This window comes from Leptodactylus fuscus, chromosome 2 (assembly GCF_031893055.1).
Source record: "Leptodactylus fuscus isolate aLepFus1 chromosome 2, aLepFus1.hap2, whole genome shotgun sequence".
NCBI classification, from domain to species: Eukaryota; Metazoa; Chordata; class Amphibia; order Anura; family Leptodactylidae; genus Leptodactylus; species Leptodactylus fuscus.
Window position 1 is genome coordinate 21,846,632 of NC_134266.1, and position 16,725 is coordinate 21,863,356.

The window sequence follows — 16,725 nt, forward strand, 5'->3', positions numbered from 1 at the left end:
CTCTCATCTTTTTAAGTGGTGGAACTTGCACTATTGGTGACTGACTAAATACTTTTTTGCCCCACTGTAACTATACTGGGAACGCAGTGGTTGGCACTCTATCTGCAGGGCTGCGATGATATGTTGGGTCCTGGTGATAGCCTCCCCTTTATTAACATAAGGCAGGTATAACATGTAATATAACTACATGGATAGGAGCAACGGATAGAAGACCAATTCTGTATTATAAGAGGTAGGATTAGATGGTTGAAATGGTTAACATCTTATCCAATGTCTGATGTGACTTTCCAGGATCTTGTCTTGCCTTTCAAGTCATGTAAGGTGCATTTCGGAAGATTGATGCTTGGTGTACAATATGTAAATCTCTAGGGACAGTTCACATTTAGAAGACATACAGAGGTGTCAGGAAACCAAAGGTCACTCCTGAGATAAAGATCTTTCCTTGACAAGAGCGGTATTATAGCAATAGGAGATCTTTATCTTGCAGGTGGTGACCTGCGCTTAGATGACACTTCCTCCGACAAATAATGTTCTGCTTGTATAGCCATGTCAGCACCGCTAACATTAACAAGGGCCTGGTCTAATAAAAACATCCCCGGGACACAAAAGTCGCAGTTTTCTATTAGAAACATACAGCATGCATATAGTCTGATGGACTGTAATGTTTGACTGTGTTCATACAGTGCTATTTATTTTTGGTATTTTGGAGGGGTGTTTTTTAATTGTGCTAAGAGCATAGAAACATCTGGGAAATGTAGCCAAAAACACTTTTTGCTGATTGGTTATCACAATATTATTAAAGGGGTGGTGCAGGCTTAGGAAACATGTCCGATTTCTTCTTAGGAAGTGACATCACAACTGTTGGCCACATGGCTATGTGGCAGCTCAGTTCCATTAAAATGAATGGAGCTGAGCTGTAACATTGCTATGTGACCAATAGCGACACCAAAATGGGCATTCTTGGGGGTGTTTACAGATGGGCTTTAAAATTTAGGCTTTGACCTATGAAATTTTGTTAAGTATGGTCAAGGTTAGCAGTGAAGGTGAAAATGGAAAGTGGTGCAATATTGAGGTCTAGGAAGGAGAGAAGAGCCAGGCTAGGAACCAGGAATGAGAGGAGACGCCAAGCTAGGAACCAAAAATGAGAGGAGAAGCCAATCTAGGAACCAAAAATGAGAGGAGGAGCGAGGCTCAGAACCAAGAATGAGAGGAGGAGCCAGGCTAGGAACAAGGAATGAGAGGAGTAGCCAAGCTAGGAATCAAGAATGAGAGGAGGAGCCAGGCTCGGAACCAGGAATGAGAGGAGGAGCCATGCTAGAAACCATGAATAAGAGGAGGAGCCAGGCTAGGAACCAGGAATGGGAGGAGGAGCCATGCTGAGGTTCAGGAGGGGGACCATACTGATGACCACAAAATAATGGGATATTGTGATGAGGACTAGGAATGCGGGGTGTTATTCACATCACATTTGATCAATCATCAGTTTAAAGGGGTAGTCCCATGAAAAGCATCCTATCTATACTGCTAGTTCGTGTGGATTTAAGAGATTTCCTAAATACAATGCTTTATCTAAACTGCTTTGTTTGGCCGCTTTCTTAATTTATTCACTTCATTGTTGGCACTGCGTTTCTATGGCCACTGGACTTATCTGCTCAGTTCCCAAGTGAGTAGCTCCCTGCTCTCAGGGGGGGAGGGAGGGGCTGAGTGCTAAGAGTAGCTCTGAGCTGGGTGTCTGACAAGCAACGGAGCTCCTCAGATGGGGGAGGTGAGAGCTCCGGGATTATTGTGCTGTCTATCTTCAGCTTTTCCACTTATCAGCTGGTTTAATTGAAATTGGCTGATAAGGGCTGAGATAAGGAGTCCTTTACCTCTGTATGTAATGTAAGCTGACTCAAATCCAGCTCTGCTACATCAGTTTCCACATCAGCTTTATACTGTGGTAATGCATTTACAACCAATCCCTCATTACTGACTGCAAACATAGCAGATAGCAGAGCAAGTGAAACCTGGCCCACCAATGTGCCGAGAAATCCAGGAAGTGAAGAGAGCACAGAGCCTGCAGGCTGCAGAACAAGAGTTATGGGAATACCCCTTTAATGCTAGGGCAACATGGCAATATGACTCAATACTTTTGCAACTAGAAGTCACAGTTTGGGCAGCCTCAGGGGTGCAATGTGGCACCACTAACTAACATTAGTGGAAGAGTGGCGGGACAGATGGCGATCTTTGGTCAGGCAACTGGAGTCACGACCAAAATCATTGTGTAGCCTAAGCCTAACTGATCAGATGGAAAATGATGACCATATGTTCACATTGAGTCAATGATAAATACAAATGGATCAGTTTCTGCAGGACCGAAAAGTATGTAAATGGATGGTCCTCAGTTTTCACCCATTACTGGCATCAATTTTTCATAACAAAACATGATGTGAACGGCTCCTTACGATCATGATTTAGGAGGTCCAGGAATGAGGGGAGCAACCATGCTGGCGACAAGGAGCAAGAGGAAAGTTATTTAAGGAATCAAGATTTAGAACGATTCCATGCCAAGAATGATGGCGCAATTTTGAACGAGAAAATTTGCAGGTCACCAGGGGTGTAAAAAATTTCCACCCCATTCTGAATTTGTTTCCAGCTTCCCAATACATCTTAAGAATATGAAATGGTACCACTATAAAGTACATTATATCCCACAAACATTAAGCCCTCATATGGCTCGATGAATGGAAAAATAAAAAAGTTATGGGGTTTGGTTTATGGAGAGTCGAAAACTTGTTGGCTAATTTGTGTATTGAGCAAAAGATGATTTTCTCTGTATTTTTGGCCACAAGGACAAGGTTTGTTTTTGCTTCTACTAAATGTAATGGCGCTATTATTAGTTTTGGAAGTATTTTAGTCTCCCTTTCATTGCCAGGGCAAACATTTACCCCTATATGATGCACCCCTCTGCACCCTAGGTTATACTAATGAATTGTTGCCCCACAAGTTTTGCTACATAATTTCTCTGCAAAAATTTTTCGTAAAAATTCAAACACGGTGAAAAAATGTTGAAATGTTTACACCAGGCAAATACTAGACGGTGGGGTTGTCATTCTTCAAAAACTCTCGAATCTGGCCAATCAGGTCGATGCATTGGAAAGAATGAGGTTTCTCGAGCACGGAGACCTGTTTCCCGGCGACAGCTTATCACTTCTTTTTTCTCTTTTCCAGTGCGGCTGCAGATTTTTGGAAGACGTCCATGAATTGGAAATAGTTGCTGTTTATCCAAGCGGTGGATGAATTGTGTTTGTGTGTAGACTGCCCTTCACCAGACTTGTTCACCCTGTCAACTGTTGTGATGTAGTACGAGAGAGGAAGCAGGTACGAGCGCGGAGAGGTAACAGTTATTGCAATGAAGAACCCTTTGTTGGTTTAACCACTCCCCTCCCAGCTGTCATGTTATTGGCTCCTAAACCCGTTCAACCTGATAAACAGGTACATTTCCTCCACTTGGTGGTATTTCAATTTTAGAAACAGTTCAGTACATAAAATTCCAGCCAGTCTTTGCTGGATTTGACTTGGCAGCAGGTGGCTGAGACGTTCTCTGCAGTGTTTCTCGGTGGAGATCTTATTGTGTTCCTTACGCGCACCTGCCACCTGTTATCCAGCATCTTCCGCAACACAGCTGCTACAAAAACATCATGGATAAAGGTCCTCTGCAAATAGTTGGACTGGTACTAGGATGCATTGGCATTATCGGCACTTGCGCAGTGACGGGCATGCCGCAATGGAGGGTGACGGCTTTCATCGATAGCAATATCGTAGTGTTTGAGAACCGATGGGAAGGCCTTTGGATGAACTGCATCCGACAAGCCAACATCCGAATGCAGTGCAAAATGTACGACTCTCTGCTGGCCCTTACACCGGATTTGCAAGCAGGTAGAGCGTTGATGTGCATTGCGGTGGTCTTGTCTTTCCTGGCCTTCATGACTGCCATCATTGGCATGAAATGCACCAACTGTGCAGAAGACAATGAGAAGCTCAAAAAGATCATTCTCCTAGTGGCAGGGATTGTTTTCATCTTGTCCGGCATCGTTGTATTGGTTCCAGTTTCCTGGACGGCCAGCGTTATCATCAGAGATTTCTACAACCCCTTGGTCGAGATAGCCCAGAAGAGGGAGCTTGGAGAGGCGCTTTTCATAGGCTGGGCAACTGCGTTCTGTCTGGTGGCCGGTGGAGGCATCTTTTGTTGCATGTGTTCCCCCACGCAAAAGGAGTATAAATATTCCCTACCGCCAAAATCAGCTGCGTCCAATGCGCCTCGAGTGGGAATGACAAGGAAAACTTCAAGCTTGTACTCAAAAAGCCAATATGTTTAGTCGTGGACTTTTCATGGAGAAGATATTGGAGGACCAACCGTCTTTGAATGTATAAAATGCCGATGGTTTTGCACTGTTCATGGACTAGGAGCTTTTCCTCTGAGCCCTAGGAACTTGCAGAATGGCTTGAGGCCATGACTTGGTAGAAGGTGCCAGTTTTTGTTGATGGAGTGGATGTGATGGTTTACAAAATCTCACATAGAGGACACCTTGGAGTCAGATCTCATGTAGTTGACACTGGACAATAACCATGTCTTAAGGTGGAAATCTTCTACAGTCCATTGCAAGCAGGTGAAAATAGAGGTTAAGAAAAATTATTTTCTGTAAAAATGTGATACTATTGGATTTTTAGTGCATATTTTTTTTATGTGACTAGTAAGCCTGGAGTCAATGTTGTCAATTATTGTATATATGGTTTGGGGGGAGGCTAAAACTTACAATTATTGATAGAAAATTTGCCGATTTAATGTAATTTTTTGAAATAACCCGTACAGAAACCCATCCCCACAGCTCCTTATCCTGCAGCCATATTTACATACACTTCATACAGCCTATATTTCAGAGATATCACATGTATGTAATGTAAATATCCTTGCATTAAGCGAAATCCTGATCATGTGCATGTGGTTTTGACGGACCATTAAAAAATTGGACATGTTCCATTGAGAACCCCATGGATGCAAACCAGTTGTGAGAAATGGAAGCGTTCTATAGAGCCCGTCTATTCTGGAGATCCATGTTGGACGGGATCATAGACATCATGAAGTTGAACTATGGCAGATAGATAAAAAATCTTTTAGGGTGGACTTCCCCTTTAAAGACCTATCTAACACATGACCACAAGGTCCTCACTTTTTGACACGCTGAGCAAGCTTCCGATAATGGCTGGTTATTTACTTTAGAGGATAATTTTATTTATTCCTTTGGTTGCCCAAGATCACCACCAAAATTACAGTCTGTTGTTATAAGGGTTTGGTGACCATTAGGGAACCTCAGTCTTTTTGCGGTAGGATTCTTCTCCGTAGAATGAAGAGGAAGATCTTTGGAATGTTTAGATATGTGTAAGAGATTAAACTATAGATCCAAAGCCCCGTGAATAAGTCTCAAAAAGTTCCACTTTTGGCTTGAAATCTGTAACTAAAATATTAGCTTTACATTTTTTAATGGGGTTCTCCACTCATATCAATGGGGACGCTAAGGTTGGATCTGTGGACCTTGTTCATTTTGGTCATGTGACTAGAGGTTCACAACAAAGACAATGCTTTTAAAGTGATACAATATTTCATATCATAGTGTGTGTGGCCACTATATCGCCCAACCTCCTATGTGTATAGTGTCCAATAGAGGTTACTTGGGCCCACCAGATAAAATGATTCTAGGGCTCCACCCTCCAACATCTCCTTGGAAATAGCCTATGGTACCCTTCAAACTTGGATGTCTTCTGGACATCTTATGTTGACGCCTTGGCCCACCAGAGGATCTTCTGCTAGTATGGTGGGCCTCAAGATCTTCTGGTGGCCCAGTCCAACACTAGTAAGACTTCATGCACTTGTATAAATGCTATATCGAGGCTCTCTAGACAGAGCAATATAGTCATCTAGAATTTTTGCATTACGGTAAATCTTCATGACCCTTTTCCTTATTAGATTTACAGTAAAAAAGCTTATTCTTAGTTGGGAAACTGTCTATAAGTAGGTTCGCTGCTACGTAAGATTGTCATGGATTTACGGTTACTCTAGATATGGCTTTGTATTTGTATAGGCGGTATTCCAAGGATCACATGATCGCACCTACCAATTGTGTTGGACGATTTATTTTTAAAATGAACCAGAAGGGGCGGGGCTTATGGACATTTGCTATCATACTGGAATTTTTTCAGGTTTCGTGGGAACTTCTGAGCAGATTGGGTTTAAAAATATCCAAAGATTGTGCATTCATGTGATTGATCATGTGATCGCCTGAGGCTCCTACAGCAGGTTATGACAGACAAAAATCCGATCTGTCATTGTATTGCCATGAAAAGCGTTTTTTCCTGGGGCTCCCACCTATGTCCTGTTTATACTATCACTTTGTAGTGTAAGATATAAGTATAATATAAAGCGTCAGTGTCCCTATAGGTCTTTTAAGCGGAAATATTATACAAAAACATAAAAAAATAGAAAATCTTGCGCATAACATTAAGAAAAAAATGCAACAAAAGCTACTTAGCGGGGTACTGGGCCACAGCATAAAAGCGCTGCGGGAAAAATCATGGCGGCAACGCATTTCAGTTTTTCCCGCAGTGCTTTTCACAGATAGTCCGCAGAGTAAACCTTTCTACTTCCATTATACCTATAGGGAAACCGACGCTGTTTTTGTAGGTATAATTGACGCTGCGATTTTAAAAAATCGCAACGGTTTTGGAAATCGCAGTGTGTATTTTTCCGCAGTGTAGGGATAGGATTCTCTAAAATCCCATCCACTATACAGTGACTTTAAAACGTGGCATTTCCACCACGGTAAAACTGCAGTGTTTACGCCATGTGGGCACCGGCCTTAACGCAGCAATGTGTTTAACTCATTACTGCATTAAAGTAGACTTGTATCGGAGTCAGAGAACCCCTTTAAATGATATAAAAAAAACCCAAAAAGGAGAACACTAAAAAGGGTTATTGTTTGTAGTCTGTACCGTAATTGAGTTTTTTCACTGTCGTATCGTTGATGTTTTTGTATTATATTATTACCATGTTCGGATATTTTATATGTATATATAATGTGTAAGAATGCGTTGTATGATCTGTGTAATAAAATGTAATTTCATGGTTTGTTGCTCTCATCCGGTGTGTGAGACTGGTCTATAGGAACTAGCAACCATTCACAATCCAGCTTCCATTTTCCATTGAAGTTTTGGTTATGAAAGCTAAATTCTGATTGGTTGCCAGGGGTGTAACTTGAGGGGGTGCAGAGAGTACAGTCACACTGGGCCCTGGAGCTTTAGGGGGGCCCATAAGTTATTGCTCCGCCAATATGGAGAGATCAATACTATAAAGTTACTTTTTAGTTGGAGGGACTGGTGTAGATTTTGCATCTAGGCCCGGGATCTTCACATTACGCCTCTGGTTGCCAGATATTAATTGTAGTGGTCTTCAGACCATAGATCTCCAGCTGTGGTGAAACTAAAACTCCCAACATGCCCAGGAGGCTGCCAAAAAAAAGGGGGGACCTCCTAGAGTCCCAGAAGAGAAGGCCTGTTGGGATGTGAAGTGGCCACGTCCTAAGAAAGCGTCATGTCCAGCACAGTTTATGCCCACTTCACAAAAAGGGGATGTGTTTCGCCCATTGGTGAATTAAACTTGCCCAAACGTTCGTGCTGTGCGCACCATTCTGTCATTAGCGCACCTTGCAAAGTTGACAAATATGTCTTAGCTGAGATCGGTGTCGGTCAGAGTCTTCTCGTGCCCGCCAGATAAGATGATTCTTGGGGCTCACCATCCAAGAACCCCGTGGAAACATACCATAGTACTCTTTACATTTGGTGGTCTTCTGCTGGACCATTATTGTGTTCAAGCCTGGGCCCTCCAGAAGATGCTATGGGCCAGTCTGACATTGGCTGAGAAGGAGCTCAGGTTCGGTATTGTGACTAGGCCTTCTTTCACCTGGAATAAAGATTAGGTAGGGGCCCGAAATATGTATCTAACTATCCAAGGTTAAAAATATGCAAATCTATTCTCCAGGATGTAATTAGGAGAACAGTGCACTCTGTATGCCGCCCTCTAGAGGTCAGCCTCCTTAACATCATGCATGACTCAGTTAATAAGCCTACTAACATGATGCGGATTTAATTGCCAAATTAGTATTTCTATTCCAAAAGGAACAGATTCCCAGCTATGGACAGCGCTGTTTCGGTCTTTTGGACCTCCTCAGCATAGCGCAGGGATACTGATATGGCAGAGTGAGAGACTATAGACCAGGGTCAGAGGATAATCGTACACATCAGGGAGAGTGTTTGCCTACATAGGCAGTACTATTATCTCCTATCCGAGGTTAGGAAGAATGGCTTAGTGGAGTCTTAGCACCCTGGGCCAATTCCCCATTAGACTTCCCCAACCATTTTTCTGTAGGTCCCAGGTTGGTGTTTGCACACATAAGCTGGGAAAAATAACTATATACATCTATATACGGCTTATTACATAGGGTGTATACACTGAGCTGGTAGTAAGTTATAATGTATAATATATATTCAGCATCTTCCTTATTCTGAGGAGATTTTATTGTCAGGAACAAGACATGTATGCAGATCACAGATGTCAGGAGAGTAGTTACAAGGAGCACAGAGGTAGCAGCTACACCTGGTGCTGGCGCCTGAGGGGGTCCAATAACTCCTCTACATGTACAAATATACAGGAAAAGGGTCTTTGTGCAATGCCCATATATACAGCACAAGAGAAGTGGTACCATATAGTGTCCATACATACAAGACAAGTCCTACTGTGGTATGCCCATACATACTGGACAAGACAAGTGGTACTGTGCAGTGTCCAAACATACAGGAAGAGAAGATCTACTGTGCGGTGTCCATATATATAGAATACCAGTATATAGGTAGCAGGTAGTGCCCATATATGCGGGGTATCAGTAGTGATACTGTGCAGTGCCCATAACATATATGCTAGATAAGAGACTTAGTACTGAGGTCCAGGGTTACCCACAGGTCAGAGCTGATCTCCGGGCTCTCAGCAGGGGACACTTTGCGATCAGCTTTTTGTCAAGGGGCTCTTCTATCCAGTAATGGTTGTTCAGACTGCGGAGCCATTGTGATGGAGCAAAACGACTGTAAAACCCGCCAGCAACACAGAAAACCCAGGACACAGCAGGTAAGTGCCATCATAGCTACTGACTTATGTAATATTACATTTACCAATGCACCGGCTTTAACTGAAATCTATAATTAAAATGAGAAATATTGCATTAATTACTATCTTTATATATACTACATGATATATTAATGGCTGACACAGGTCAATTTATCATGTGCAATGGGTAAGCACTCCATTAGTGTCTCATCTATAATGTATATATTCACCTTCACTTGTAGGCTATATCCAGATACAACACACAAGAAAGCTACGACACAGAGGAGCAAAATACACATATAAGTACAGTATATACAACTATTAAGGCCGATTTGTTGGGAACAGAGGATACTTTTTGTTACATAAGGAGTAGAAATATTACATTTATTAATAGGGATGTCAGACTGTTACATATCATGCTAACTGTATAGAACATACAAAATTCACAAAGTTTGCTAGTTACATAATATAGCGAAGTGTGTGCGAAGTGTAAAGCAATGTGCATGTCCGGGCTGAGTTCTGGTGGACACACATGCTCAGGTACCGTAAATACCCATATACGCAGGATGGGTAATTGCTGGAAGGGTCTGTCTGGAAAGCTCTCACACCCCCACCACCAGGAAATAGAAACCAGGAACTATTACATGAACCTGAAAATAGGAGGAGTGCAAAAAATGTAAATGATGTCCCTACACGACCGCTGCAAAGGAATTTAGGTTCACACAACACTTAAGGATCTGTGATGACATCATCACAGGTCCTTGAGCCATTCTAGGATAGGATCATGCTAGGCAGTGGGCAGAGCTACACACTTGATGTTACACTTGTGGGCGGATCTATATAGGATGAAGCTGGACAGTGTGAAAGCTGAAGAAAATGGAGTCTCATGGAAGATCAGGAGACTACAGAACATGCAGGCTGTGTGTGGGCAAGAGGAGTATATCGGGTGTAGAGTTTCAGTGAATACGATGGGGAATGTGCTGTTCTGCCTCTGATGGGGGAGAACTCTGGCACATTTCAGCAACATCCGTTCAGCCCTTTGTAATACAGAAGCTGCTCAGACAGTCACCTAACCAAAACCCTGTAATCACAATTGTCCGATGTAGCAGAGTTTAGGCAGTGCTATAGCACACCTCTATAGGCTTTCCATATGCAAACATGTACATACAGCTGGGTATCCTACGCACACGCAGCGATGTAGCAGAGCCGAGACGCGGGAGCAGGCTGATCGGACTGTGGCAAATTTCTGCAACATCCATTCAGCCACTTCCAACACAGAAGCTGCTCAGACACTGACATAAGAACACCCCTCTAATCCAAATGGCCAGATGTAGCAGAGCTTAGGCAGCGCTGTAGCACAGCAGAGAACGCTCTCCATATGCAGAGATGTACATACATCTGAGTATGCTGCGCATGTGCAGCGATGTAGCAGAGCCGAGACGTGAAAGCATGCAATTTGCTAAATATAAACGGCTCAGCGCCAACACCAACCCGCAGACGAACTTGCGGGCAGATGATATTTCTGCATATAACAAGTATTTCCGCCTTTCAGTCACATTTTCTTAGTCCCTATAACATAAAAAAATGGGTTAAAAAATACAGACCTGATGACCCCTCCCCTTCTAGTCCCCAATAATTCCAGCTTTATTAGAGAGTTTTCTGAAGTTTATGAGAGATTTACATCAGCTAGAGTCAATGTGAGACACGTGAAAAATGTTGGTCCAACGTGAACAGTAACTGGTACATAGAACAAATGCTTGTACAGTATTCAGACTGTACGAGGAACTGCGAAGGTTTCGGATTCTGGGTCACACACGTAAGCTCCTTCTTATTTATTTTAGAGGATTATTTTATTTGCATAGAGGTAAGTGATACACTGAAGGCATCCTGATCCTGGCAGAAGGCAAACATGATCTCATTAAGCGTTTTATCATTGTACAATATATCGTGGGTGCGCTGACAATAAGGTATTGTGGGATTTACATAGGGCTTTGTAGGGTGAGAAGACACTTTGAAGATTCTTATTGTTATACTATTATGGTGCAACTATATAGAGTGCCCGATGCCTGGCAGAGTGAATTCAGAGCCAGAAGACGCCACGGGGAAGCTGCACGGAGAAGACTTCTAAAGGTAGGAGAAGAACCAGCTTTGATTGGCCGACTGTATAGCATTTGGCCAATCAATGCTGGTTCTGCATCGAACTTTTACATTCGAACAGCGAGTGGTACTCGATCGAGTACGACTATTTCGAATACTGTAGTATTTGATCGAATACCTACTTGATCGAGTACTACTCGCTCATCTCTAGTAATGATTACTATTAGTAGTAGAGATGTGCTGGTGGCCTTTACCGATTTGTATCACCGTCATCACTTTCCAAAACTAATATGGCGCCTGGTTCCAGCAATGGATTGCAAGATAAGACAACACTTTAAGATAAGGCCGTGTTCACACTGCTGTGAAAGGCTCAGTTTGCAGTTTCCTTTGGCAGTCCTAGAAAATTTGCCTAGAAGAATACTGCTGACTACATTGTTATTCTTCCAATGAAAGTGACATAACCTGAAAGGGCCCATTGGGGTCCACTAGGCATCGATGGCATCTGTTGTCCAAAGAATCTAGTAGTACGTAGTGGTTTATGTTTTTGCCACAAATAACCAATTGTTTTGGTCAGGGGTGTAGCTATAGGGGGCGCAGAGGTAACATTCGTTATTGGGCCCTGTAGCCTCATGGGGGCCAACCTAAATAGATTATATATCACATGATATAGATCACATGGTAAGGGGGGGGGGCCCAATACAGATTTTGCTTTGGCGCCAAGGAGCTTCACATTACACCTCTGGCTATGGCTGCTCTGGCAGAAGTCCCTACTTTCTTAATACTCCAGAGCTGTACTCATGTTTGTACTTGTACACTTACTTTCATTTATGATGTAATATTAGTGACTGGGATATGAACTAACTTGGCCAAGATTTCTACATTCCATATCCAGTGAGTGTATTGTGTAACTTTCTACAAGTATTATAGACAACCCTTTAGTTACTCTTTTACAGAGTTGGACGTGACTACATGGTATTATGATCAGGACAACATCCTAGATCTCCAACTACATCTGTCTCACCAGTAGGCAATTTCACTTATTATGTCCTGTATCCTAAGGGTTAATGTTGGACATATATGGCATAACCTCAGACTATAAATAGGGGAGTGCAGACATAAGAAGTCACTGATATTACTAGTGATATACGGTAGGTAGGCGGCATTGGTTCAATTTTGCACTGGGGCCCAGGAGCAAGTTACACCTCTGGCTGTAAATGTAGGAAAGATGGTCTTATTTCTAGGAGCCTCATCTATGTGGAAGAAAGGGGTCTTCTTTAGGATGAAGGGTTATCCTGGAATTATGGGAATCTCAGGGGTGGCCAAGGTGGGTATTAATAAAAAAAAAGTCATACTCCCCCATCTCTTGGTCTGTGGCGTAACTAGGAACGGCGGGGCCCCGTGGCGAACTTTTGACATGGGGCCCCCCCCGACCGACACAGAAGACCTCGACTGACCCCCTCCTATGCATTCCTGCACGCTCTATTATGCCCCATAGTGGCCTCTTCACACAGTATTATCCCCCATAGTAGCCCCTGCACACAGTATTATGCCCCATAGTGGCCCCTTCACACAGTATTATCCCACATAGTGGCCCCTGCACACAGTATTATCCCCCATAGTGACCCCTGCACACAGTATAATCCCCCATAGTGACCCCTGCACACAGTATTATGTCCCTTAGTGGCCCCTGCACACAGGATTATCCCACATAGTGGCCCCTGCACACAGTATTATGTCCCTTAGTGGCCCCTGCACACAGTATTATCCCACATAGTGGCCCCTGCACACAGTATTATCCCCCATAGTGGCCCCTGCACACAGTATTATCCCCCATAGTGGCCCCTGCACACAGTATTATGTCCCTTAGTGGCCCCTGCACACAGTATTATGTCCCTTAGTGGCCCCTGCCCACAGTATTATGTCCCTTAGTGGCCCCTGCACACAGTATTATCCCCAATAGTGACCCCTGCACACAAAGTGGCCCCTGCACACAGTATTATCCCCCATAGTGGCCCCTGCACACAATATTATGTCCCACTGTGGACACCCATAAACAATTAATATACTCTGGGGTCTGTCCCCCGGCTCCTACGCTGTCGTCCTCCGCTGCCGTCCTTCTTCAATGACGTCGGACGTCACATGACCCGGGATGCAGGCCGGGTTCATGTGACGTCAGAGACGTCAGACAACTAGGAAGGAGGCCTGGTAGGATTGTGAAGAAGGACAGTGTTTTTTATGTTTCTTACCTCTCCCGGTCCACCAATCATTATACTCGGGGGTCCGAAAAGACCCCCGAGTATAATGATAGCAGCAGTAGCGGCTGTCACCGGGCCCCTAATGTCCTGGGCCCTGTGGCAACTGCCTCTGCTGCTATGGCGGTAGTTACACCACTGCTCTTGGTGATGTATCTGAGTGGCACCATTGGTCCCTCTCCAATGACTGATCACCGTGGTTAAGTAAACCTCAATGCTTCTAGTATGGAAAGAAAAGTCAACTAGTATTGTCCATCAGAGTGCCAGGGATAGGTGGGTATGACTTTTTTGTTTTCACCCTAGATAACCTGAAAGTGAAGGCGAACTTTGTGTAACAAGATGAGAACATATACAGTATCTTCTTCATTTGTTTTTGGCAGAACTCGGCATGGAGGTTGTTCCCGCCATCTTGGAGAACTAAGCCCAGATCTTCTGTGGATATAGGCTTGCTCCAATCCATCTGTCTCTTCATGTCATCCCAGACAGACTGGATGGTTGTACACGTCCTTGGAGATGGTTGTGCGTTTTCCAGTTATACTGCTGTGCACACACATATGACTTGTGTTACAAGACTTTGACCATTGCAATAAAAAGAACAAAACCACATAAAGCCACATGTAATAAAGACAGTCTCTATGATCCATATAAAAGTCCTATTATAGTCCTTGAGTGCCAGAAAGGTGATAAACGAGTGATTATGAAGATAATCTTGTTTCCCTTAGTCCTAACAGCGGCACAATGTGGGGTATTTCTGCCCCTGTGTGCTGGTAGGACAGGCGGATATTTAATTAGCCAATCAAATGCGTGGCAGGCCCTATAAGAGGGCACAAGAACCTCCCCTCTGCGTGTAAATACAAAAGTACCTCCATTACATTTATATACAGTTTTATACATAAGATATGATACCCAGGGTGGGAAATCTTGTGCCGCTGTTAGGACTAAGGGAAACAAGATTATCTTCATAATCACTCGTTCCCTGTCGTCCTCAACAGCGGCACAATGTGGGGATATAGCAAGCAGGTCCCCAAGATGGGTGGGACAAACCCATGACCGAACTTAAACTGGTCTGGGCAAAGGCAGTGGAATCTGCCACTTGGTCCTTCAGGCGGTAATGCCGAATGAAGGTGGATTCAGATGCCCAAGAGGCAGCTGCATATATTTGGTCCACAGACAAAGCACTTCTTTCTGCCCGTGAAGTGGACACTGCCCTGGTTGAATGGGCATGAAGGAAAGATGGAGCCGACAGCCCTTGGGCGGTATAGGCGACTCTAATAGTCTCGGTAACCCACCGGGATATTGTAGCTTTGGCGGCTTTGGCGCCCTTGTTTTTCCCCGTGTAGCTGACCAACAGGTTTTCAGTCTACCTAAAGGGGCGAGTGCGCTGCAAGTAGATCTGCAGGCATCTAACCACATCCAGCTTGTGCCATCTTTCTTCTTCAGCAGAAGAAGGGAACGGAAAAAATACTGGAAGGGAAATCAGTTGGTTCCTGTTTACAGCAGATGGCACCTTGGGACGAAACCCAGGGAGGAACCTAAGCTGTACATGGTCAGAGAAAAAGGTGGTATATGGCTCCTCAGCGGACAAAGCTTGTAGTTCACTAACGCGTTTGGCAGGTGTGACTGCCAATAGCAGCGCCATTTTGCCGGTTAGCGACTTGAGGGAGACCTCTTCCAGAGGTTCAAATGGCTGGCCACATAGGGCGTTCAGGACCGGAATAAGGTCCCATTGGTGGACAGGGGTGTTTACCACCGGTCTCAGCCTAGTTGCCCCTTTAATAAAGGTGCTCACTAAAGGATCCTGAGACAAACGCCTCCCCAGATAGGCGGACAGGGCCGCTACGTGTACCTTGAGTGTGGCCGCAGCAAGACCTCTGTCTAGTCCGTCTTGAAGGAAGTCCAGGATCGCCTCCGTAGGGGGATCGGTGGAGTCCACTTGATGCTGCAGACACCAGGCATTAAAGATGTTACCTATTCGACGGTAGTTCCTGTTAGTCGAATCTGCTCTGGCGCTGGATAGGGTCTTCAAGACGGCTTGTGACAGTCCTCTATTTCTCAATAGGGACTGGTCAACCTCCAGGCTGTCAGGTTGAGTCTCCTCAGATCCTGGCATCTCAGCTCTCCTTGGGTTACCAGGTCTGGGAGTGGGGGAAGCCTCCAATATATGCCCTGACTCATTTGTATGAGCTGAGCAAACCAAGCCCTTTTTGGCCAGAACGGGATTATGGCTATTCCCGAGGCTTGGTCCTGTCTTATTTTTATCAATACCTTCGGTATGATTGGAATTGGAGGGAATATGTAAAACAGCCTGAACCTCCATGGGATGGACAGGGCATCCACCGCCAAGGGATTGTCCTCCTGGTACAGAGAGCAGAAGGTCCCCACCTTGGCGTTGAGTCGGGTAGCCATAAGATCGACCTCCGGGAGACCCCATCTCTGGACGATCTGTTGAAATACGTCTGGATTGAGAGACCATTCTCCTGATACGGTAATACCCTGACTCAGCTGATCCGCTACTATGTTCAGGGAGCCCTTTATGTGAACAGCGGATAACTGGACCAGATTCTTCTCCGCCTAGGCAAATATGAGATTCGTCTCTCTCAGCAAGGTTGGTGACCTGGTGCCCCCTTGTTTGTTTATATAGACTACCACCGTCATATTGTCTGATCGGTTTTTGACAGACTTGCCTTTCAATTCTGGGGCAAAGTGTACTAGGGCCAGGTACACTGCTCTGAGTTCCTTGAGATTGGATGACCCCAGCTCCGGACATCTCCATCGTCCTTGTACAGTTTTGTCTTGACAATGGGCTCCCCATCCCCACTGGGATGCATCTGTTGTCAACAGGGTCCACACTGTCGGGACCGTGGACCTTCCGTCTTTCAGGTGTATCCACCATCTGAGGGAAAGACGGGTAGCGGGAGAAAGGCAGATCTTCTTGTGCAATCCCCGTGGAGACCTGTTCCAGGTTCTCAACACTTCCATCTGCAGGGGACGCAAATGCCATAAAGCCCAAGGCACCGCCCTGGCCGAGGATGACATCAGGCCCAGGACTCTCATGGCGGTCCGGATGGTTACCTGCCGAGTGCGCAATAGGAATCGTGCACTGGCTTGGATTCTTTCCTTCCTTGGACTGGAGAGGAAGATCTGCATCGCTTCTGAATCCACTATAAATCCGAGGAATTTTCTTCA

General features: G+C 44.6%; 1 protein-coding gene across 1 annotated transcript; it reads left to right on the forward strand.

Moving 5' to 3' along the window:
• Positions 1-3,583: 3,583 nt before the first annotated feature.
• On the forward strand, positions 3,584-4,462 carry LOC142193586 (claudin-8-like). The gene has a single exon (XM_075262566.1). It carries the CDS (start codon positions 3,681-3,683, stop codon positions 4,356-4,358), a length of 678 nt encoding a protein of 225 aa, XP_075118667.1. The 5' UTR covers positions 3,584-3,680; the 3' UTR covers positions 4,359-4,462.
• Positions 4,463-16,725: the final 12,263 nt, after the last annotated feature.

Coding starts and splice junctions, on each gene's coding strand:
- LOC142193586 (XM_075262566.1), top strand. CDS start 3,681: ATGGATAAAGGTCCTCTGCAAATAGTTGGACTGGTACTAGGATGCATT.